This window comes from Nuphar pumila, chromosome 3 (genome assembly GCF_984573655.1).
Source record: "Nuphar pumila chromosome 3, dmNupPumi1.hap1.1, whole genome shotgun sequence".
Taxonomy (NCBI): Eukaryota; Viridiplantae; Streptophyta; class Magnoliopsida; order Nymphaeales; family Nymphaeaceae; genus Nuphar; species Nuphar pumila.
In genome coordinates, this window is record NC_143251.1 from 107,622,418 (window position 1) to 107,648,134 (window position 25,717).

A 25,717-nucleotide genomic window follows, 5' to 3' on the forward strand; every position below is an offset into this window, starting at 1 on the left:
GTTAAGGGTGGACAAGACAGAAAGTCTGTTGGGAATGATGGAGGCAACAAACGACAACTTGCTAATGGCAAAATGCAGATACCCCCATTCAAGAAGCAAAATCATGATAGAGGAATCGAGCAGCAGCAACAACAACCAAATCAATCATGCCCAAAATGCAATTATGTTCATCATGGACAACCATGCCCTCAAGACAATGGAGGTTGTCAATATTGCGGAAATATGAGGCATTACATCCAAAAATGTCTCAAGAAGGCGACAGATTGGCAGAGACGAACCTCAGTTGAAGGTCAACAGCAACCTCAGCAACAACCACAAAGAGAAATGTCTGGCCGTGTCTATGCCACCATACCTGAACAAGTAGAGAATAGTGAATAGACACTCTAATAGTCATACGTTTAAGATTTTTTGTGATTCGGTACGAATTTTGACAAACAAAAGTTCATCAATGAAATCACATATAAATTTTGTTCAACCGAATTATTAGCCCAAAACTTTTCCTAGGAACTCATTATGAGTTGTCTTGATCACTTTAAGAGCTTATATGGTTGGATTTACGCACACGAGTTGTGCATCCACGTTAACCCCGATTAACATAGACTACGATCTTTGCAAATAATCTCCAAAGAAAATTTCGAGAACGAAATTCTTTTAAGAGGGGTAGAATGTAAGACTCGCATTTTTCCTAAAAAAAACATTTTGGATCAAGGTTGGATCCGACCGGACCCAACCCGGATCTGGGTCCACACACCCCAACACACACACACACCTGTGTTTCTATTTAAACCCCCCACAGGGGGGTTTTCCTTTTCGTAAAACAACGAGGACTCTCGCCTGTTTCACGCAGAAGCCACCCGAGCCCCTCCCCTCTCTCGACTCTCCCATGCTCGAACCGATCTCTCGCCCTCCCATGCCAGAAGCAAGCCTATGCTTTGCATATATTAGCATGAGATAACATCACAGGATTTCGGTCCTATTGTGTTTCGGGATCGGAGTATGCGTTCTTGGCCTTAACTGGCCAGGTCGTAACTCCAGTGTTGTTACTTTGAAGAAATTAGAGTGCTCAAAGCAAGTCTACGCTCTTCTTCCTTTGTTTCCCCGAAGGCAGCAGCAGTCAAACGGCTGTTGCTCCCTCTCTCTTCCCTCCTTTCTCTTCTACTTTTACAACAGACAAGCAAGAGCCACCTTGAGCCACCTACGAGGGTGGCTCTGGCTCGTCTAAAGGGGAGGGTGTTGAGCACCCTTTTCCCCTATTTTTTTCTCAGCAGCAGTCGTAGGCTGCTATTGCTACCTTACCTGGACAGCCGACAGGGGGTGTCGATGCCCCTGCCACACCCCTTTGTGTTGCTCCCCTATCAGCCAAGTTGAGCCCCGACAGGGCCAGCCCCTGTCGCACCCCTTTGTCGTCCCCCCTCTGCCGAGTTGAGCCCCGATAGGGCCAGCCCCTGTCGCACCCCTTTATGCTCCCCTCTCAGTCGAGCTGAGCCCTGATAGGGCAAGCCCCTGCAGCATCCTTGTCCTTCTCCTTTTTCAGCAGCAGCCTATGGCTGCTGCTACTTTTCTGAGATAGCCGACAGGGAGTGTCAACTCCCCTATTGCACCACAAGGCGTTGTCAATGAGTCGGGTTGTTTGGGAATGTAGCCCTAATCGGGGGCGCCAGAGAGGGTGAGAGCCTTGTCGCAAGATTGAGACCAGGTCGGACTCGGCCTGACCACCGAGCCCACCGCCTCCCGTTGGTCGCGTAGCCAGCCGAGTAGAGCCCGCTTTCAGATCGAGCTGACTCAGTTAGCAAACTGAGTCTGGCTTAATCGAGCTTTACCCCCCCCACACACACACACACACACCTCTTGTATCGAGCTCGACTCGGTCTGATCGGCTTGAACTAGGTTCAGGTTTGACCCCTACGATGCAATCATCGTCACAATAAGGTTTTAATACCATCCTTTATGTAGCGCTACATAATCTTTTTAGCACTCTACGCTGGCACAACTAAGCACGAGCCCTTAAAAACCTACGCTCAAAATCGTCAGCAAGTCTGACCATCCCCGAGGTAAGGGAAAGTTGCATACGAGAACAAATGACGGAATACTTCTAACTTATATATATATAATATATATATATATGCTTTTAACTCAAGGACGTAGTTTTGTGTATTTTCCATTTAAATTATGTCATTTACTTTGCCGTCGTGTTGTAATGTGCACAGGCTACTGCTTATGCAATTTATTTAGCCGATATATAATTTCGTACATCGTGCATTGCTTACACAATTTATTTAGCCGATGTACGGTTCCGTACATCGTGCATTGCTTACATAATTTATTTAGCCGATATACGGTTTCGTACATCATGCATTGCTTACACAATTTATTTAGCTCGATGTGTGATTTCGCATATCGAGCCTTGTTTTATGTCATTTACTTTGTCGCCATGCTGCAATGTGCACAGGCTTACGCTTTACTATATATGCATTTTATATATATATGACTTTATAAGGTACACGTATTTCTGCCTACTTTAGATTATGCGTATATTTAAAGACGCAGATTTGCGCATCCTCGCCAAGTCTATTTTTAAAGAGCTTTCACATGCGAGATTTCAAAGCTCGTATTATTCGTTATCTCGAAAAGCAAAAACAAGTATTTGGCATTTGTGTATTCGCAACCGAGTCTTTCTCTAGAACCTGCGTAACGGAAAGGCTTCGACTACGTAGCCCTAAGTGGTACGTACGTTCAGTCTTTTGTTTTGGTATCCAAAATGATTCGGATATTCCTGGCCTAAAACACGGGACTTTGAAATTTCTAAATGATGTTAGGGTTTCTTTCTGAGAAACTGATATCCCTGTCATCATAGTGGTACTATCAGACATGTACGGCATGTTAGTACTACAGTGATTGGATGAGAGGTTTATGGTAACTTCATAACATGAAAATGCACAATGATTAAAAGAAAATCACATAAATGGTGATGATTCGCTTTCACAGGCAAGATGCTCGATTTGGTTTGAAAGACCAGAGTGCGTAGAATGGGTCGTCAGTTAAAAATAGAGCATAACATTCGTCTCTTTGGTTCCGTCAAGGAAGATAATGGGATGGTAAAAAAACTTCGATAGACAAGTTAATAACTACGCTCCTCGAGTAGCAATTGACTCGGTATCTCCAGTCATCGGAGTTAGGGGACGAGGCTACCAAAAATTATCCTAAGTGGTAGATCTCATGGACTTCTGCAGAAGTTTGGATGCATCTCTTGCCATATATGCCTTTGGAGAATTCTCTATCGATCACTGGTCGTCTTCTTAGGAGCGGACTCAGCTAGTTGTTCAAGGTATCAAAATATATAGAATAACAAACCCCCGGGCAGTCTCAGTTATTTTTACGTTTCTCATGTATATACCCTTAGGACAGTTAATATGAAAACAAGATTATCATGCTCATTTTGCATATTTTGAACTGCATATCACGAAAGGAACAACGTATATGTTAGTCTTGTTCTAAATTTTGATATTTATGCACTTACAAAATTTTTATAAGTCTAACCCGTTTTATGGGGTACAGGTAATGATTAGGTCGGTACGACAAGCAATGTCGCGATGACGTGATGATATCAAGATCCCACTCTTTCTCTGACGTTTCGTTCCTGAGCACGTTTTGAAATTTTGCGTAAGGGTTTCCTTCGAAAAATCCTCTTTTATATAAACTTTAAATTATCAAAAACCTTGTTTTAAATCCACGTGGTTTCAATGCTTATATGGAGATACAAATCTATTGTGTAAAAGAAGATTCGCCTGTAATGTGCCCAAGGTCCGTTGACTTGTTATTTCAAACATCATTTTTCGTTGAACTGTCATTTTAAACTCTTAAAAATGATCGATTACAAAGCTTTCAAATTTTTCCTAAAAAGTTACAAGTTCGAGATTTTGGGGCGTTACAGTTATCGTTGTTCCCATCAAATTTGATGAGACCAACTACAACTTGTGGGCCACCGCGGTAAAAAAAATCTTAGTAGGGAAGGAGCTTTGGCACTTGGTTGATGGTTCTACTCTGAAACCTTGACCCATTTTTACTAAAATTGTCATGGGAGAGGATGGTGCAACTAAAGAGGAGACTCTTAAAGGAAAAGAGAGGGAAAATGCTCTCTTGGAGTACAAAAAGGCCTATAAAGCATGGGAAGTAAGCCATGCTAAAATTCTATTTATTTTCATGGGGAGCATATGCAAGGAACCATGTGAAAATATTTTAGAGTTTGAGAGAGTGTACGAAGCTTGGATTTTTATCAAGCAAACCTACACCCAAAAGTATGTCACTCACAAATGGGAAATCCGTAACAAAATCCACAAATGTACTCAAGGTGACAAAAGTGTGTGAGAATATTATGGTGTTTTAAAGGGACTTTGGGACAAAATGGCCAAATTTGAGCCCATTTGGGATGCCACTATTAGTCGAAATTCGCATGGAGGAAACTATGTTGAAAGCTATGTCAGAGCATAAGTCAAAGAGAATGTATTTGTTGTTTCAGGACCCGAAGCCAACACCAACACCTACAAGCCTCCTCATTATTTCACACCTAATTACAGGAGGGAACGTAGTGATGAAGGGAGAAAAAATATTATTTGTCACAATTGTGGAAAATCGGGACACATTAAGCCTTATTGCCCTGAATTCAAAGGAAAGGATGAGTGAAGAGTGGCGAGTGTGGAAGCTTCTCAAAGGGACAAGAATGAAACCGATGGGGATACAAAATCCGTTGAAAACATGCTTTTGACCCAACTAGTGGAGGCCTTACAACCGCTTTTCAAGGGTTCGTCATCTTCCATCTCGGGTGTCGTGGTTTCCTCTTCTTCTCCCCCCGATAAGGTTTTTTGGATTCCAGTGCTTCATTTCACATGACTCTGAATATCTCTTTGCCTTTCGAATATAAAAATAATTCAAGTGGGTCTAATGTCTGTAGTGCAGATGGTTCTTCACTTGATATAAAAGGAATTGGCAATTTGCAAAATTCTTCAAAGTTTTCTATACCCAAAATTAGATTTATTCCAAAACACGATTTAAATCTTTTTGTTTCTCAAATAGCTGATCATGGTTGTAAAATCTCCTTCTCATCGAACCAATGTTTGGTGAAGGATCTCCAATCTGGGTTGCAAATTGGGGAAGGTCGTAGAGAAGAAGATTTTACTACATGGACCGGTTGATCATTCCTCAAAATAATTTTTGTTACAATGTACAAGATTTGGATATTGTTTTGTGACATCAAATGATAGGTCATCCTAGCATATTTAAATTACCAATGTACCACATTTAAAAAAAAAAATTGTAATGAAATTTTTTATTGTACTGATTATATTGTTGGTAAAATGAATGTCATTCCCTTTCAAGAAAGAACCTTCTTCGCTTTTAAACCACTTGAATTAATACATTTTGATGTATGGGGTCCTGCTATGATTGTCTCTAAGGGTGGTTATGCTTACTATGTGATTTTTGTCAATGACTACTCTCGTTATACCTCGATTCGTTTTCTTAGACACAAAAAATGAGGTATTTAAAAAAAATTAAAATTTTCACAATTTAGTCCAAAATTTATTTAAAACTATTATTGTTAATTTTCGCTCTGATTCAACGAGGAATTTATGTCAAATGATTTCAAAAAATATTTGGAAATCAATGGTATTACACACCAAAGATCTTGTGCTTACACCTCAAAAAAATGGTTTGGCTGAAATAAAACATAGGTATATTATAGAAACTACCAAAACTCTTCTCATTTCAAAAAATGTTCCTAAGGAATTTTGGGTTGAAGTTGCACTTATTATTGTCTATCTCATAAATAAAATGTCGTTTGTAAAGCTTTAAAATATTTCACCCGTTGAAAAACTTTACAAAATTTCTCCTGAACCTTTGGTTGCAAATGTTTTGTTCTTACAACAAAAAATGACCAATTATTTCCTAGAGTCATTTTGTGTGTCCTTCTTGGATATGGTGAAACCGTGAAACACAAAAACTATGTCACAGGGATTCGGCTAGCAGGGTGCCGCACCCGCGTCGACGCGACTCGACACGGGTGCGGGTGCGGGTGCGGGTGCGGGTGCGGTCAACCCGACCCTGGGCGCGTTGACCACACCCAGGGCCATTTCAGCACACGAAAAGGCCCGCAGTTGCATCCACACGAAAACCCCTCTAAAACTTCAAAATCTTTTCGATTTGGGTGTATTACTGTTAGAAAGTATGCGGAAATGAATTACAAAAATGCATAATGCATTCATAAGGTCCAACATTGGACAAACACAACCCCATAATGGAGAATAACACAATGGTCCACTAAGGGACACCACAAGAAGCCTCCGAAGAGGTATAAGTTACATAAACTTTATTGAATGAGAGCTTAAAAGGCCATCCCTTACATGGGGGAATACCCCTCTATTTATACACAAAGGAGTGAGAGAAAGAGTGAGAGAGAGAACATTGGGAGGCCCAAAAGGGGACTCGTTGGGCCCCCAACGGTCACAAACAACGACTCCTTTGGTTGGGACCTCCAATGCAATGCATTAAATGCATTTTACAATAAATGAAAAATAAAAAGGAAAAAGAAAATGTAAAATAAAATACATGTAAAAGATGTAAAAAGACTAAAATGCCCCTAATGGGCAAAATTACAAAAATACCTTTTATCGGGTATGATGAGATAAATAGATATATATGTATATATGATTACATATATTTTAACACCCCCCCTCAAACTTTGTGTGGGGATAACGAGAAGTTTGAAGATACAAAATGAGGGTTCCAGTCTTCAAAAAAAAAATCTTCAATGAAAGTCACCAACATTATAGCACATGAAAGAACTTTGCATATGTCAGCCTTTAACTGTCTTTAATGATCATCCTCAAGCTCCTTTCACGATATATCATAGATGCTTCATTCATCCCATCTTGAAGATCCTATGGAACAAGCCAAAAGAACTCCAAGTAAAAAGTACCTTTGTATCTTAATCAAATAAGAGATATCAAAAAATGCATAATAGACCATAACATTGATTAAGAAGGACAATAATTCAAAAGATAATTTATGCATTTTGATTGAGTATTTATGCAAAACATGAATTAACCTTAAATATTGATAAAACACACTAAGTTCTTGAAGAAAGATAAGTGCACAAAGGCCACACTAAGAACATTTGACCAAAAATATCCCTAAGAACCATGTAAAAATGCCTTTAAAGATGTGCATTTCAAGCACCAACACCACAAAGGAATACGTGTGCAAAGACACACCAAGAACACTTGAATAAAAGTACCCAAAGGTACAAAGGAGACACCCACACATGCAAAAGATTGAATTTCTTAGAATAGGTGAGCACTAAGACTCATAAAATCATTCTTACAAAGGGTTTTATCAATATTTGGAAATAAGGAGTGTGTGCACAGAGAACACTCATAAGTGCACAAAGACACAAAATATGAGATTTGTATTAAGATCAAGTAAAAAAATTCATGCATTAGAAATATATCTAAGAAGACAATAAGAACAAATTGCTCCCAAGGGAAGTGTACAAGAGCATACGAAAGAAAGCATGTTTAACACACATAGATCACCAATAAGAAGACACCCACACATGTAAAAGATTGAATTTCTTAGAATAGGTGAGCACTAAGACTCATAAAATCATTCTTACAAAGGGTTTTATCAATATTTGGAAATAAGGAGTGTGTGCACGGAGAACACTCATAAGTGCACAAAGACACAAAATATGAGATTTGTATTAAGATCAAGTAAAAAAATTCATGCATTAGAAATATATCGAAGACAATAAGAACAAATTGCTCCCAAGGGAAGTGTACAAGAGCATACAAAAGAAAGCATGTTTAACACACATAGATCACCAATAAGAAGACATTTTATTAACAAAAGATGAGTTAATGATTTCTCTCACATCTTAGAGAGAAGAAACTCTATGTCAAACAAATGTCATATGTGAACTTGCAAGGACATGAACTAAAAAAACATTCACCCAAGAGTCAAGATAATGAATGTTATTTTAGTAGAGAACCTTACACATTTAGTAAGGTCTCACTCAAATGATTGCAATTACAAAAAATCATTTTGCATATTAAATACAAAGGTGGCCAAAACCATAAGCACTTAATATGTAGATTAAATGCCAAAAAAATGATTTTAAAATATGCATATTAATGATATGATTTACTTGTATCTTTAAAAGGCAATATAAATGAAATTTCACAAATTTCAACAATAGTTCATTCACTACAAAGCAACTACCTCATTAGTCCTCCAAAACCCACAAATCAAGTGTATAAGTTACTAGAACAAGAACATAATCATAATGCCATTAAAGGTCGAAAGACACACACAAAAGTGTGTATAAACACCTCTTGTCTACATGTAATAATACTTGAAATAAGTGTATCAATGACAAGAACAAGAGAATACATGCCAATATGGACCAAAAGCATCTCTTATCTTCGTAAAAAGACACTCAAAATCAAGTATGTTTAGCTACTAGAATAAAAGTATCAAGTCAACCATGGGTTAAAACAAATACATCTCTTGTCTACATAAAATGGCACTTGAAATGAGTGAAAGAAGCCAACCATGGGCATACATCTCAGCGACTAGAACAAGGGCACAAATGCCAACATGGACTAAAATCACACACCATGGTGTGAATCAACGTGCCTTGTCTACATATAATAACACTCAAGACAAGTGTGTTCAGCTACTAGACCAAGAGAACAAAGCCAACAAAGGCCTACCAACACACAAAGGTGTAATAAAAATGTTGTCTACATATGATGACACTTAGATAAAAGGTATAAAAGGAGAAGACTTTTGAAGCAATAAGACTTGCAATGACAAACATTTAACAAATAAAACATTAATATACCTTAAAACATTTAAGGTTCAAACTTCATACATCCATCACAGGTACACATAATTAAGAGCATCCATAAAATCAATGGCCAAAAAGAAAACGAGTGTCGCACTCACAATTAGAGATCACATAACAAGTCATTTTAGAGTCAAACTACAAATTGACAAACTAAAATGACATAACACGAGGTGCACATAACTCACCTCAACAAACATCTCTAATACCACAATAACAAGGCCATATAAATGATGCATTAAATGATGGATAAATAGAAATGCCATAAAAAGGCAATCAATTTCCAAATAGGTGATTTTATAAAGAGGGCCGATTTGAAAAAATCAAATCAAAGGTCCAATATAATCAATCACAACAATATGCTTTATAACAACGATTATGCATAGACACGAATTATGCTTTATCATGATCAATTCTTCAAAGAAGTTATTTATACCAAAAAGGTTTATTATACAACAAATACAACATAAAATATTAAGCAACATCATGTGCAAGAACTGATTTGGAATAATCCAAGAGTCAAATCAAACCTTAAATACTCATGTAAAAGTATCTTCAATAAGATACCAAGAACAATATTACAATATTCTTGGAAACAAATATGAGCACACATGCACAAAAAGAACACTTGTGCACAAAGAGCACAATACAAACTCGCAAATGCGAACCCAAAAGTCATAAGTTTCATTAACAGAGCTTGAGCAATAATCCCACAAGCTTTAACCATGATAGATATAAAGTGCAATTATATGCACACCAAATGATAATAGATGCAATTTTTATGTAATATAAGATGTCGAATGACAATATAACAAATTTAGTTTAATATGGGCATTCTTTAATAGATACGGTAAAATTTGGAAAAACTCATGCATTCACAAAAAGAACAAGTTTGTAAAACTTGCAATATTAGTAGAAAATCAAAAACTAAAAGACCAAGCTTGTATAAAGAATTGGACTTCTACAATTAGACCTTCAAATGCCCACAACGAAACTTCCCAAAAGAATAATCCTTTTAAGACCGAAACTTTGAAGGATTTTTACAAGAACAAACACTCTTCTTACAAGAACTGTGGAAGTCTCACACATAATATTCACCAATAAGAACCGCACAACACTCAAAAATGAGTATGTAAAGCAAAGAAGAAAAAACTTAACTCCAAATAGAAGAAAACCATACTTCAAGAGTTACTAGAGGTATTCATACATCACTACATGAAGAATCTTTAATTACAAAAAAATGCACTAACACACATGATTTGAAATCATTTTTGAGATTCTTAAAAAATATCACTACATGAGAAATCTCTAATAAACATCACTACTCATAATATATGATAGCAAGTGTGTAGAAAAGAATGTGAATTATCACAAGCTTTTATATGTTAAAGAATTTCAATCTCAACTCAACTCAACTTTTCTTTAAAAAACTTCCCACACATATATAATTCATGCTTTTAAGCAAACATGCAAGAGATAACTTTAAAGTACCGAAGTTATCTGATAAAAATTTAAATTCAAGGAGTCAAAGATGTCCATCAATACAAAGCTTTTAAATCATATGTAGGATTTGAAAAACAACAATAAAATCACAAAGACTCCTAAAACCATACACACGAGTTCAAGATTGACATCAACTTATGCTTGAAAGATAAGCATGATTAACGACCCTATTAAAGGAAGTTTTAAGCAATGACAAACAAGTTCACCGATTTAACTAATTATCTTTTAAGAGATTTTAAAAATGTGATATACACAAAAGCAAAGGCTCAATGAAGAACCGAATAACACAAGTATTAAAAAAAAAAACACATACATATAGATTATTAAGGAAGTAGATATTCCTTTATAATGCATGATACTAAACGAAAAAGAATACATACCAAATAACTTTAAGAAAGAAAAGAGAAAGAACAAGAAAACTTCACTATTTTTCTTAATATTTCTTGAATAACACGTTTTCTGATGCACCAAAGAGCAACTCGGTCATAACTTTGCTCTGATACCATGTTGGAAAGTATGCGAAAATGAATTACAAGAATGCATAATGCATTCATAAGGTCCAACATTGGACAAACACAACCCCATAATGGGGAATAACACAATGGTCCACTAAGGGACACCACAAGAAGCCTACGAAGAGGTATAAGTTACATAAACTTTATTGAATGAGGGCCTAAAAGGCCATCCCTTACATGGGGGAATACCCCTCTATTTATACACAAAGGAGTGAGAAAAAGAGTGAGAAAAGAGTGAGAGAGAGAGAGAACATTGGGAGGCCCAAAAGGGGACTCGTTGGGCCCCCAACGGTCACATTTGTGACCGTTGGGGGTCCAACGACTCCTTTGATTGGGACCCCCAATGCAATGCATTAAATGCATTTTACAATAAATGAAAAATAAAAAGGAAAAAGAAAATGTAAAATAAAATACATGTAAAAGATGTAAAAAGACTAAAATGCCCCTAATGGGCAAAATTACAAAAATACCTTTTATCGGGTATGATGAGATAAATACATACATATATATATACATATATATGTATATATGATTACATATATTTTAACATATTACAACCCATTGCAACTTGAAACAGAATAACCCTTAACAATCGTAATAAACCCTACCCTAAATCCCAAATTTTTGATTTGGGGATTCACGGCAAACCCAAACCCCCAATTTTTCGAGTTGAGAGTTACAGCAAATCCAAAGCATGCTTGAAAACTCAGTAGTTGTGCGAAATCACAGTAAAACCTACCTTAACCGGCCAGGAGGCTCTTGTCATGAGAGTGGAGGTCTGTCGGTGCCGCTACTGTCGAGCTCGGGCCGAGAGGGAGAACGAAAAAACAAAGGAAGATGAGAGGCAGGGGGAAAAAGAGATAGAGGGAAATGTAGAGGGCATCGATTGCTCCTGTTGGTGTGCGCAAGAACGAGAGCATGGGAGGCAGAGAGTGGAAGAGAAGGGGTTTGGGACCCCTATTTGAGGACGGTGGTCCCCGAAAAGGTAGGAGCGCCCCGTCCTCCTGGTGGCTATGCTCCGGCCCCCTCCCCCTTTGCGATTTCACCTTGTGGGAACCACCCTCGTTTTATCAAGCAACCTGTATCGGATTGCCTTAAATTATACTTTTTTTCCCTTGTAGGGTACGAGCCGAGTCCAAGACCCAGGATCCAGCAGCGAGGTGGATCCGCGGTTCTCTTGCGGTGTGGATCCGTATGTTGGATCCAACTGTGGATCCATACATTAAAATTATTTCTAGATTTTTAATATATGTTTATTATTACATTACTATTATTATTATTATTCCCTTTTCTAATATATATATATATATTTTTTTTTTATCATTTATTTTTACATTTTTGCCCCTACCGCACCCCCGCACCCAAGTTTTTTGGAAGTACTGAATCCCCGCACCTGCACCCATGTGACATAGCACAGAAAGGCTTTAGATGCTATGATCTCAAAAATGATAAACTTTATATCTCTAGACATATGACTTTTTTAGAAAAAGTAAGTTTCTTTGTTCAAGATGTGCCTAAGAAATCCAATTATTACTCATTTCTGTTTGAATTGCTTCCTAATGAAAAGGAAGATTCATTAAGCATGGATATTGTGAATGAAGAACATCAACTAAATACTCCTGGTGATGAGAACCATATCATAGATAGTCGTGAACCATTTGTTATGCAAAATAAAAGAAGAGGCATTGATAATAGTCCTGTTAAAATGTAAACTGCAATATATATATATATATATATATATATTATTTAATATTATTATATTTTCTTTTATTATTTTCTTTTTCTATTTTTTTATTTTCTTTTTTAGCATCTAGTTCAATAGAAACTAGATATTTTGATCCAATCAAGTTCCTGTTAGAACTTGACTGTGCAAGTAGCTGTTGGACTGTAGTCCAACAGCTATAATAAATGTTGTTGGACTATAGTCCAACAGCTATAATAATAAATTTTGTTGGACTGTAGTCCAACAGCTATATTAAGAGACGTTGGAATCCAACGTCTCTTTTTGGAGAGCTCAAAATGAGCTCTCCTCTCTCTCCCATTGTTTTGTATATATAGGGGTGAACCCCTTCAATGTATATAACCATGCTTCTTAAGCATTTTGTTCATGAATAAAGTATTATTTATTTTTCAAGTGTTCTTTCCTTTATACCCTTTCAAGGGTCATGCTTGTAGTGTCTCCAATAGACACTTGTTTGTGAGTTATTTGTGCATTTGTTGAAGACCACCATTTCATTACATGGTATCAGAGCTACGAAATCCTTAGATCTTGAAGTGCTTCCGCCTCGATTTCCGTGCCACATTTACAAAAGGTGTTTCATCACCTTGTTCTTGGCTCAAGAAGATTTGTTTGAAGAAAGGCGAACTTGTGCTACAAAAAAATTTGGTTTTGTATCCTCTCTTATTCCTTTGTCTACTCTTTTTCTTTTCTTTTTCTTTTTTTCTCTCTCCTCCTATTTATTCCTCTCTTACCCTTGTAAAAGATGAATGACAATGATAAGATCACCATCATTCCTATGAAGCTAAATGATATTAACTATGTAATGTGGGCTTCGATTATGAAGCACCACATTTGGGGAAAAGGTTTATGGGGTATAGTGGATGGTTCCGATTTGGAACCTAAACTATCTCTTACCAAGAAAGAGGGTGATAAAGAGGTTCCTCTAACGGAAGAAGAGAAGAGTAAGGCGTTAGCCACTTATGAAAAGAAATGGAAAGAATGGAGGATAGGGCATGCAAAAATTATGTCATGGCTCATCAATAGCATAGACATTAAAAAATGCTCTAGTCTAGCTAAGTTTGAGCATGCCGATAAGGCTTGGGAATACCTCAAAAACATGTATTCCCTTAAAGATATTGCACATGTATGCAATTTACAAGATAAAGTTCGGACAATGACTCAAAAAGATAAAACTATTCGAGAATATTATAATGAGTTGTCCGAACTTTGGGAAGAGTTGGCTCTTCTTGAGCCCAAATGGCATTGTGCCGAAGACATCGAGCTTCGCCAAAAGCAACTCGATATGGAACATTTCTATCAATTTGTGAATGGTCTAAGGCCGGAGTTTGAATCCACCAAATCGGCCCTTTTACATCGTGGAAAAATTCCTTCTATTGTTGATACTATAGAAGAGCTCACTATGGAGGAAAATAGACTTAGAAAAAGTACTCCAAAAGTTGATGATGACTCCGTTTTAGTTGTATCTAGACCGGGGAATCATACTCGTACTTACAAGCCGCCTCATTTTGGAAGGCAAAACGGCGACTTTGATAAAAGAAAAGTTATTTGTCATCATTGTCATGAACCGGGGCACTATAGGCCTCAATGTCCAAAGTTAAAAAGAAGAGAAGAAAAAAGAGTTGCATCTGTTGAATCTGAGTCAAAAGATCAAGATGCACCTGTGTCTATGGCTCAACTGATGGAAATCCTTCAACCTCTTCTCAAAGGGGTATCCTCCTCAACCGAAGCCTCAACTGGAGCGGCAGTTGCATCTTTCTCCGGTCCAGGTAACTTTTCTTGGCTTTTAGATTCTGGTGCTTCTTTTCATATGACCCCAAATGTTAATAGTCTATCCGAATGTCTTAAAAATGACTCAAGTGTGTCAAAGGTTTTTACAGTCGATGGCACATCTCTCGAAGTAAAAAGGAATAGGATGTTTTGAAAATCTTCAAAAATCCAAAAGATTTTTTATCCCAGAAGTTAGATATATCCCTAAACTTAATTTGAATCTCTTATCTGTCTCGCAAATATCTGATTATGGATGTAATATCTCCTTCTCTTCTCATGGTTGTTGGGTAGAGGATCGCCAGTCAGGGAAGCTGATTGGGGAAGGCCATAGAGAAGGAGGACTTTATTACATGGACTTTTTGGAATTACCCAAGAATGCATTTTGTTATAATATTCAGAAATTAGAATTGGATTTATGGCACAAAAGGCTTGGCCATCCTCATATGTCTAAAATTCAATATTTTCCAAGTTTGGAAAAAATTTGTAATTCTGAAAATTTTTCTTGTAAAGACTGCATTCTTGGCAAAATGAAAAGGTTACCATTTCTTAGTAGAACTTTTGTTTCCTCACGACCACTTGAGTTAATACATTCGGATGTTTGGGGCCCCGCACCAGTTATTTCCAAAGGTGGTTATACATATTATGTCATTTTTGTTGATGACTTTTCTAGACATACTTGGATTTATTTTCTTAAACATAAATCTGATGTCTTTGCTAACTTCCAAATATTTCATAAAATGGTTAAAAATAAGTTTCAAAATGATATTTCTGTTTTTCGCACTGATTCAGGGGGAGAATTTATGTCCAACGAATTCAAAGACTATCTCAATTTACATGGTATTACACATCAAAGATCATGTTCACACACTCCACAACAGAATGGCCTAGCCGAACGCAAACATCGGCACATTATGGAAACTACTAGGACATTGCTAATTGCAAATCAAGTTCCAAAAAGTTTTTGGGCTGAAGCGGTCCTAACTGCCACCTACCTCATTAATAGGATGTCATCTTCCTCATTAAAGAATACAACTCCAATAGAAAAGCTTGTTAATTTAACTCCAGATTATTCTAGATTAAGAGTCTTTGGATGCAAATGTTTTGTTTTCACCAACAGAAATGATAAACTCTCTCCTCGTGCAATCCCATGTGCCTTTTTAGGATATGCTGATAATCAAAAAGGCTACAGGTGTTTCGATTTTCAAAATGACAAATTATATGTGTCAAGAAATGTATCTTTTTTGGAAAAAGAAAGCTTCTTTGAATTTGAAAAATCCAAGGATGTCACTGAATACTCGTTTTTAATTGATCTAACTTCAAAATCCAATGAATGTGATGTTGGATATGACCTTGACAATGATCAAAGTCCTATTGTTGTTGAAAATGATGATAATGAAGAGCAAATCCATAGGGATGTTAGTCTACAATATTCAAGACGTAGAGAGCAAAATCTTCCATGTGCATTACAAAAATACTCTGAAGTCCCACCTAGAAGAACGTCTAGAATCTCTAAACCTCCAGAAAAATTTGTGTCTTATGAATCTTTTTCACCCACGTATAGGGCCGCCATTACATTAATACAATCATATGTTGAACCATCATCCTATTCTCAAGCAAAAAATCATATAGAATGGATAGAAGCCATGAAAATAGAATTGGATGCACTAGAAAAGGCCAATACTTGGACGATACAAGATATTCCTCCGGGTAAGAAACCTATAGGTTGTAGGTGGGTATACAAAGTCAAAACCAAAAGTGATGGGACCCTGGAAAGATATAAGGCCCGTTTAGTAGCAAAAGGATATGCCCAAGAGTATGGCATCGATTATGAAGAAACATTTGCTCCTGTGGCCCGTATGACCACTGTTAGAACTTTAATAGCCTTGGCCTCCATTAGAACATGGCCTATCTTTCAATTAGATGTCAAAAATGCTTTCCTGAATGGGAATCTCGTTGAAGAAGTATACATGGAAGCCCCACCTGGTATTAGTATCCCTAAGGGTAAAGCTCTTCGTCTAGAAAAAGCTCTTTATGGTCTTAAACAGGCTCCAAAAGCCTATTATGACCGATTTAGTCATGTTATGCTTGATATTGGTTTTCAACCTTGTTTAACTGACACTGCTTTGTTTGTTAAGAAATCTGATGCAGGCATCATTATTCTTCTTCTCTATGTGGACGATATGATCATCACCGGAGGCGACAAACAGGGAGTTGCAAATATCAAATCTCTTCTTAAAACTCACTTTGAAATGACTGACTTAGGTTTATTAAGATATTTTTTAGGCATTGAAGTTGCTTATTCCCCTCGGGGGTATTTGATATCTCAATCTAAATTTGCTCTTGATATCGTTTCCAGGTCTGGAATTACAGATGATAAGAAAGTAGACACTCCAAAAGTTGTCAATGTTAAAATGAAAATTGATGATGGAGAACTTCTTGATGATCCTACTCCTTATAGACAACTTGTTGGAGCTCTTTCTTATCTTTCCATTACTAGGCCAGATATAACTCATGCGGTTCATACAGTTAGTCAGTTTCAGCATGCTCCCACCTCCGTGCACATGGGAGCGATTTTGCGTATTATTAGATACTTAAAATCCTCTCTTTCACGAGGACTCTTCTTGTCTGCTTCATCTTCATTAAATTTAATTGCATATACTGATGCTGACTGGGGAGGTGATCCCAATAATAGACACTCAACTACTGGTTTTTGTGTGTTCCTAGGTGAAACCTTAATTTCGTGGAGGTGCAAGAAGCAGCAGAAAGTCTCTCTTTCCTCCACCGAAGCTGAATACAGAGCCATGGCAACCACCACTATGGAGGTTGTTTGGCTCAGACGATTGCTAGCAGATATGGGAGCTAAAGCAACGCAAGCTTCAAAGATGTGCTGTGACAACAAAAGTGCGATCTACATTGCAAGCAACCGGACATTCCATGAGCGCACTAAACACATTGAGATGGACTGTCACTATGTCAGAGAGGAATACTTACATGGAACCATTGATCTGCCATATGTTACATCAGAATATCAATTAGCAGACTTCTTCACCAAGCCTCTCGCTGCTCCCAGATTTCACTTCCTCTTAGACAAACTTTCGCTCATTGTACCGTAAGTTTGAAGGGGAGTGTTAAAATGTAAACTGCAATATATATATATATATATATATATATATATATATATATATATATATTATTATATTTTCTTTTATTATTTTCTTTTTCTATTTTTTTATTTTCTTTTTTAGCATCTAGTTCAATAGAAACTAGATATTTTGATTTGGAACTTGACTGTGCAAGTAGCTGTTGGACTGTAGTCCAACAGCTATAATAAATGTTGTTGGACTATAGTCCAACAGCTATAATAATAAATGTTGTTGGACTGTAGTCCAACAGCTATATTAAGAGACGTTGGAATCCAACGTCTCTTTTTGGAGAGCTCAAAATGAGCTCTCCTCTCTCTCCCATTGTTTTGTATATATAGGGGTGAACCCCTTCAATGTATATAACCATGCTTCTTAAGCATTTTGTTCATGAATAAAGTATTATTTATTTTTCAAGTGTTCTTCCCTTTATACCCTTTCAAGGGTCATGCTTGTAGTGTCTCCAATAGACACTTGTTTGTGAGTTATTTGTGCATTTGTTGAAGACCACCATTTCATTACAAGTCCTAGTGCTTTAGAAAAATACTCTAACCTCGAGTCTTGGGAATGTAGCTCCATTAGAAGAACCACTAGGGACTCTAGACCTCCAGATACATTTGTGTACTATGAATCATTTTCTCCTCAATATAAAAATATATATAAATACATATATACTATATATATACATATATACATATATACACATATGTATATAATACAGGTACATACATTGGTATGTACACACACATATATACATGCACCATATGTATAGATATATATGTACACTTAACAATTTACTGGTAGGAAAAATAAAATTTCTGACAATTTTTAAGGTTTCTCCATTTGTAGAAAGAGAGAAACAAAGGCTACCAAAGCTTGAACTAGCACAGATTCTTCTACAACAAACTCTACCAGAAAAATGTTTTCAGATGGAAAATTAGAGATTGTAAAACAGCGTATTTTTTGGGAATGGGCAGGTCCTTTAGAATAGCAATGGAGACATCAGAACTTCAATGTGGAGAAGACATGATGTGAATGTCAATAGACACCATGTGTTTGATACAAGAACAGTGACAATAGCAGCAAAATAGAAACCGCAGAAGAACCACAAGGGCTAACAAGTTAGCCAATTCATAAGCTAAATGAAATTTAAAAACCAAGTCTTCGTATAAAATGTAAATACTGCAGAATATATTACCATGTAACCCCATGAGAATGCCAAAGAAGGAAAACAAAAACCTGAAAAAGCTATTGCCCTTACAACTTGATAAGAGATGCAGAGCATATTCAAAAACATAAAGGATCCTCTATAAGCAAAGATAAGAACAAAGAACATAAAGAACAACTAATAAAGAAAATGTATACAAAGTTACATGGAAGGTTACTTAAGGATGAGATCCAAGAGCTAAATGGAACAAATTGCTACTACACCTTTCATTTTATCTATCTTAAAGAGTCACTTCCCATTTCTAAAAAGGGAGTGTAGTGCATGACAAGATCAAATGATTAACGGAGAGTAAATCAGATATCGCTAAAGATATAATGAAAATATATAAACACAAATAGTATACAATGGGTTTGTTTTTGTAACAAGACTTTATCAGCCATAGAATGAAGCTGCAAGAGAAATAGTAGAGACTTAACAGTCAGAAAATCAGTCCCTTTTCATGCTAGGAAAGACAAAATAAGACTATGAATCATATTTCCAATAAGATGACGCGTGGAAATTTTCATGTAGGAAAAAATCATAGTTTTTTCTTAATGACATAGAGAAGACATAATTGAGGCAACTCAATCAACAATAAGGAGCAAAGACATCTTAAAAGGCACAACGAAATTATTGAAGACCAATATACCAAGTGAAAAATAAGTCAATAAAGGAGTTAAAAAAGAACACATAAAGGTTAGCAGAACTCACAAATATTAGATTTGCAAGCTAGTGATAAAAATTAATGTGAAAGTTATCTTTCAAGGCATCTTGTAAGTTTCTCAGTATAGGAGCATTGGTGCTCAAACTAGAAAAGTCTATATTTCTAGACATTACATCATCAAGCAATGGTTTTGAATGTCAAAAACAAGAAGTGTGCGAACAAGCATCAGAGAAAGGAAAAATCATATGAATACAGTTTTCATCAATTCCAAGAACGTTTTTGCTTCAGAAAAAAAAAAACAGAGAAAGCTGGGAGTGAATTCCTGAGCTAGTCTAGTCAATAGTAATGAGGCAATGCACTATTGAGTATGATCGGAATTAGGGCCCTGGTATATCAAGAATCTACTTTTAATCATGCTTATTTGCATTAGTTATAGATGCACTATTGAGTATGATCGGAATTAGGGCCCTGGTATATCAAGAATCTACTTTTAATCATGCTTATTTGCATTAGTTATAGATGCAGTTACATTAGTTATGTTGTATGTCTTGATAGATGATATAGTATTTAGTAATTAGTAACCAAACCAGGGATACACAAGCCAAAATTTTGGAGAATAAGGAAAACTCTGAGTGAAGAAGTTTAAAGACATTATAACAAAAACTGAATGTATAACATGCACGCTCAGCAGGAAGAAAAACATGGTAGAGACCATAATTAAGATTGAAGAGACTTAGCACTATGGTGCAATAATTTTCAATACTTAAACTCTATGATACAACATGGCCAGTTTAATGAGGAAATTGCTAACATGATTACCCCCGGAAGGATAAAGTGGAGGCAAGCCAGTTGTTTAACATCTAGTAGGATAGATTTTATATAAGGCTAAAACAAAACCTTCACTGTTATATGGTTACGGCTGTTGGACAACAAAGACATGTGGCATATATATGTATATCATGCGACGAGTAATTATATAAATATGTTAATACAAATGCACACATTTACAAGGACAGAATCAATAATATGGGCACAATGGAGAGAGTAGCAAATGACAAACAATCCATGTTACAGTTTTTCTTTACCTATTTTGCAATAATTTTTGTGAAGAATACCCAATTTGCAATATTTTTTTGTGGGCAATTACAAAAACCAACCAAAATCGCCTGAACTTTGAAAAATGAAATCCGCAGCCAGAGAACACCAGTAAAGGGGATGAAAAAAAAAGGAGATGAAAGGAGCTTACCCTCCGAAGGTTGTAAATGAGCCTCTCTTCGTCGGTCATCAATTTCTTTCTCAATTTCTTCGCACGCCTAATCTCTCGAAGAGTTTTTCCAGTTTCCCTCCTCATCCTCTTCTCCACTTTGCTCCTCATACTCCTCCCCTTCGTCGACATCGACCGAGACAGAAGAACCCATGAACGAAGTCCCGAATGCGCACTTGAAGCAGAATCAGATGGTGGGAGACACCCACCACCCACCATTGATCTGGGGAGGTCCCCATCGTTCGGTTGTGCAGGAGCAATATCGTTCACCACCCAACTCCTAATGGCAACCAACAACGCCAAACACGCTCAAGAACCAGAGAAAGAGAGAAGAAATGAGAAGGAAAGAAACCGTGATTCTTATGCACCGTTTCGTGGAGAGAGGGGGATGGAAGAAGCACCTGCTGCAGAGAGGATAAACGCTTCTGAAGCGGCGGAGGGCCTGGACGCTCCTCAGCGTCCACATGATCTTCTTCTTCTTCTTCTTCTTCTTCTGAATCGTTCTGATCACACCACCACCTTCTTCATCTTCACCAGAGAGGGTCTCACCGCCACCATTTTTACTTCCAGAGCGGGTTGCCTCTGAATCTTTGAAGGAGAGAGGGTGATCAGGTGCTTAATGCACAAATATTTGTGCAATCATATTGCACGTGATCTTTTCGCTATCGGAGACACGATCCCTCTGAAAGCAAAACCGATGGCTTTTATTCTATGTCATGAGGACACGGCATGGAGACAGCGTATGACACGTATAGATAATCATTTATTTGTTTTAAAATAAATGTTAAGAATTTTTTAATATTTGTAATAATAAATATATTTTTTATAAATAATAACAAACTATGTCCTCCGTCCTATCTGTCATTTCAAAAGCATGGCACACGATGACGCGCGTCGTGGATTAGAGTAGAAAAAATCACTTTTTTTTGGAAAAGAAAATACGAGGACACGGAATTTTTTATTTGTAATAAATAAAGCTAATTTTTTGATAATTTAATTTAGCACTTGTAGTTTTTATTGCAATAAAACCTTAAAACCTTAAAACATGATAAAATAATATTAAAAAAAAATTGCAAACTTCTCATTAATTCATTTATAAAAATATAAAATCACTTTATGTTTATAAATTTCTACAAACATTCAAAGTTCAAACACAAACATAAATTTCTTCTAGTACTTAAATACAAACATAAATTCATTCAAACACATTTTTACTTGTCTGCAGTGATTATATTCAAACAAATAATAAAATAAAAAAGTAGAATAAAATTCAAGTTGATAATTGAAAGTAAAAATAAATAATAAAGGTAAGAAAACAAAACTTTCATTATTATACGTCAATTATTGATGCCATTATCTAACACTAAATTGCCCATTGGGCTCTGGTGGATGAATTCGATAGACTGAATTCATTGTAAAAAATAAGAAACACTAACGGAAGCCATCTATGTAGTCGATGTCCATCCACATGACATCACAAGGCATACTCTTCTCAAGAAATGTTGTAGCCACATGTGCACACAATGCCAAGAGGTGAGTGAATATGTTAACTAATAATTAGACAAAAGAAAGTCCAATATGAAGACAGACACATGGTAGGTTAAAAATAAAGACCAAGAATATGACCCAGTGAAACTGCCAGAAGGCATTATTTGAATATGCACCTATTCTGAGAATAAGCATGCATAATAAGATACCTCGCAATTAATGCCCCAGCAAATGAAATGCAGTACATATCTAGTAATGTTTCAGCTCCCAAAAGAACCAAGATATTAACATGAAGATTGCAAATTATTTGATCTTGAAAGGTCACTTTTATACTGTTGAAGAATTCCTTTCTAGCACTCTTTTTTTGCATTTTTTTAAGCCTTTAGCATGGAAGAAGTGGAGGATAGATTAAACTCTATCCATGTGACATAGGACTAAAGTTGGTAGGGAAAGTAACTTCATGATTTTAATGAATTATAAAACAAAGTACAGTAGTGCATCTTGTCATTTTTTTCTTTTTTGTATGATATATATATATAGAGAGAGAGAGAGAGAGTTGAATACTTAAATTTCATGGTTTAGAGTATATTTTCCTGTAGATAGGCCCTTCATTTCCTAGTATCTTATGAGATGACAAGCTCCTACAAATCATAGGAATGAAGCATGCACAAAATTTCACGACACTGAATGGATCAATGTCATAAAGTGGGCCAATGGTGTGGGAAATCAAATAAAGTCCTTGTCTAGCAACAAGGGCAATAGGGATGAGCCTTCAGCAGTTCCTCCACTGAGATGATAGGCATAGCTTTGCAACACTGATGGTAGTGTTGAACCAAATTTCAGATCAAATCGTTTCACAATCAACATCATGATAGAATTCAGAATGGGTATCAACACGATAATCATGATTAACAGTCGATCAAAACATAAACAAGCAGTAAACATGTTGATTTTCACATTATACCAAAATCAAGACAAATGTAAATGACCAAATAGATGCATAGAACATAATAAAAATGATAGTAACATGTTAGTATTATGTAACAGGGTAAGGCGTATGAAAATACTTTCCTTAGAGAAGATTTGCCCCCACATACGGTGCAAATAGGGTCTGGCGTCCTTCCTCCAGGATATAATAGTCTCGACGATCCATATAGGTGCACTCCGACGGTAGATCATCCTTCGAAGACAACCTCTCTGAACCGCTATTGCAGAAAACCCCTTTCTGAGAAATGCAGGAGAGCGAGAGAGAGAGATAGCAGCAGGAGAGAAAAAATGAAGTTCACAAGAGTCAGGCAACTTCGTGTATCTGTAACCCCATCCCTAACCATGTTTTATAACCCACGAACAGTTACAAAATGTGAAAGAGCCTCGTTACAGAATACAAGGGGTCGTGACTTGATAACTGATCTCTCCGTTATCCATTTCTCTTAACCCATTATTTAATCTAAATAAAAAATAGTAATCCAGGACAAAAAGATCATTGGACTTAGAATGGATATGGCTCTAAAGGGCCAATTACCGGAGCCCAAGCCTGAGCCTAGTTCGGATCAGCTCGGCACGACACGGCGCGGCGGGCGGGTGGGTGTGCACATGCATGTGTAGTAGTCATCCCACTCCCTTGTTATTTGGAAGAAGTGTAAGAATCTCCTTGTAGGTAATAAATCCCACAACTATTTTGAAATCCTTCAATATGGGACTATTCCACATCATCAAAGTCCAAACACACTCCATAAAGAAGTGGTCCCCATTGTTTTTCTTTATTTGAATTCCCTTATATCCTCTTCCTACGCCCAACATTCTCCCATAAATTCAAAGAATGAAAATGGGAGGAAACCATGATACAAGATGGAGTAATCTGCAATAGGACATATTATGCTTTCAGTAATGGTACCTTCCGGTTTGAACCACTATGTTAGTTGACTAACTTTACTCACACAGGAACGAAGTGAACTAAAGTCTTGAACTTGAACCTTTGGTGTAGGTGTGTTCATTAGCAACAACATGATAAATGTTCTTGTTGTAATCTTTAGATGCGACGCATTAATGGCCATGTGTCTGAATTCTGTTTCATGAGTGACTTCAAGAATAACCTAATTCCTTAAACTGCGGTCACACTCAGATAGGTGGGCTTTTCTAGAGATGCGCTGCTAACATCTCGCCAAGAAGGCTTTGAACTCATTCAGAGTTTTAACTCTTCCTTAACATGCAACTACAGCACCTTTCCAGAGTAATCAGGAGAACAGACACAGATACATAGTATCACATTAAGAAGGTGTTATCCAGTTCACCCTACAATTTGTTATTACCACATTGAACCTACTTTGTAGGATCTCCACTCAGATAGGTTGGGTTGCCATTGTAGATGAACTACTGATGGGTTTCAGTCACATCCTGTCTCTGAATTTCAGGACTAATGACTTATCTAGTCCTTTCGTTAATGGATCAGTTGTGTTCTCTTTGGATCCAACATAGTCCATATCAACCACTAACTGAGACACCAGTTCTCTTATAGATTTTATTCTGACTTGGATGTGTCTTCTCTGCTTTTGATTATATTTTGTGCTTTTGTTTTTTGCAATTATGGCCATATTGTCACAATGCACATATATTGCGAAAATTGGTTTGCTCATTAAAGGAAGTTCCTCAAGAAGCCTCTTTAACCACTCAGCTTTCATTCTTGTGATATCTAAAGCACAGAGCTCAACCTCAAAAGTAGATCGTGACAAGATGGTCTGCTTTACTGATCTCCAGGCGACTGCGCCGCCACCAAAGGTAAATACATATTCTATTACGCCATAACTTTCAGAGTTCATGGCTATCCAACTCGCATCACTATATCTCTCAAGAAAGGCAGGGAATCTCTTGTAATGCAAACTCAAGGAAATTGTTCATTTCAGGTATCTAAGTACCATGTCAATGTCTTTCAATGAGTGTGATTTGGACAACTTGTGTATCTACTTAATTTTGTCGCGAAGAACGAAATATCCGGTCTCATGCAATTTGCAAGATATATCAAACTTTCAATAATCTGGGAATATCTTAATTGAGATACAGGGACACCAGTCGTATTCTTATAGAGATGAGTAGAAGGGTCATATGAAGTTGCTATAGATCTTTCTTGGTTATAGCCAAATTTCTCAAGTACTTTATCAACATAATGAGATTGGGAAATAGCTACACCATTAGCTAAACGAGTCAACTTTAAGCCTAAGATCACATTTGCAACACCCATATCCTTCATATCAAATTTATTACTAAGAAATGACTTCGTCTTATTCACAATTCTTATATTGGAACCAAACAATAAAATATCATCTACATACAGGCATAAAATAATACATGCATCACTTTTAACTTTGCAATAAACACATTTATCAGATTCATTGACAACAAAGTTAAATAATAAAATAATATTATCAAACTTCTCATGCCATTGTTTAGGGGCGTTTTTCAGTCCATATAATGACTTAACAAGTCTACAAACTTTATTTTCATTACCAGAAGTCACATAACCCTCAGGTTGATT

The 25,717-nt window shown here is 36.7% G+C and overlaps 1 protein-coding gene across 1 annotated transcript in view; it reads right to left on the reverse strand.

Moving 5' to 3' along the window:
* LOC149843230 (RNA-binding CRS1 / YhbY (CRM) domain protein) overlaps positions 1-21,269 on the reverse strand; it is a 46,642-nt gene extending 25,373 nt beyond the window's left edge. Inside the window, exons 1-2 of the mRNA XM_090001747.1 lie at positions 21,102-21,269; positions 20,683-20,980 (exon numbers count right to left, since the gene is read on the reverse strand). Of these exons, the coding sequence (XP_089857873.1) occupies positions 20,683-20,980; positions 21,102-21,166 (363 nt within the window). The 5' untranslated portion in view covers positions 21,167-21,269. The remainder of the gene's footprint in view (positions 1-20,682; positions 20,981-21,101) is intronic.
* Positions 21,270-25,717: the final 4,448 nt, after the last annotated feature.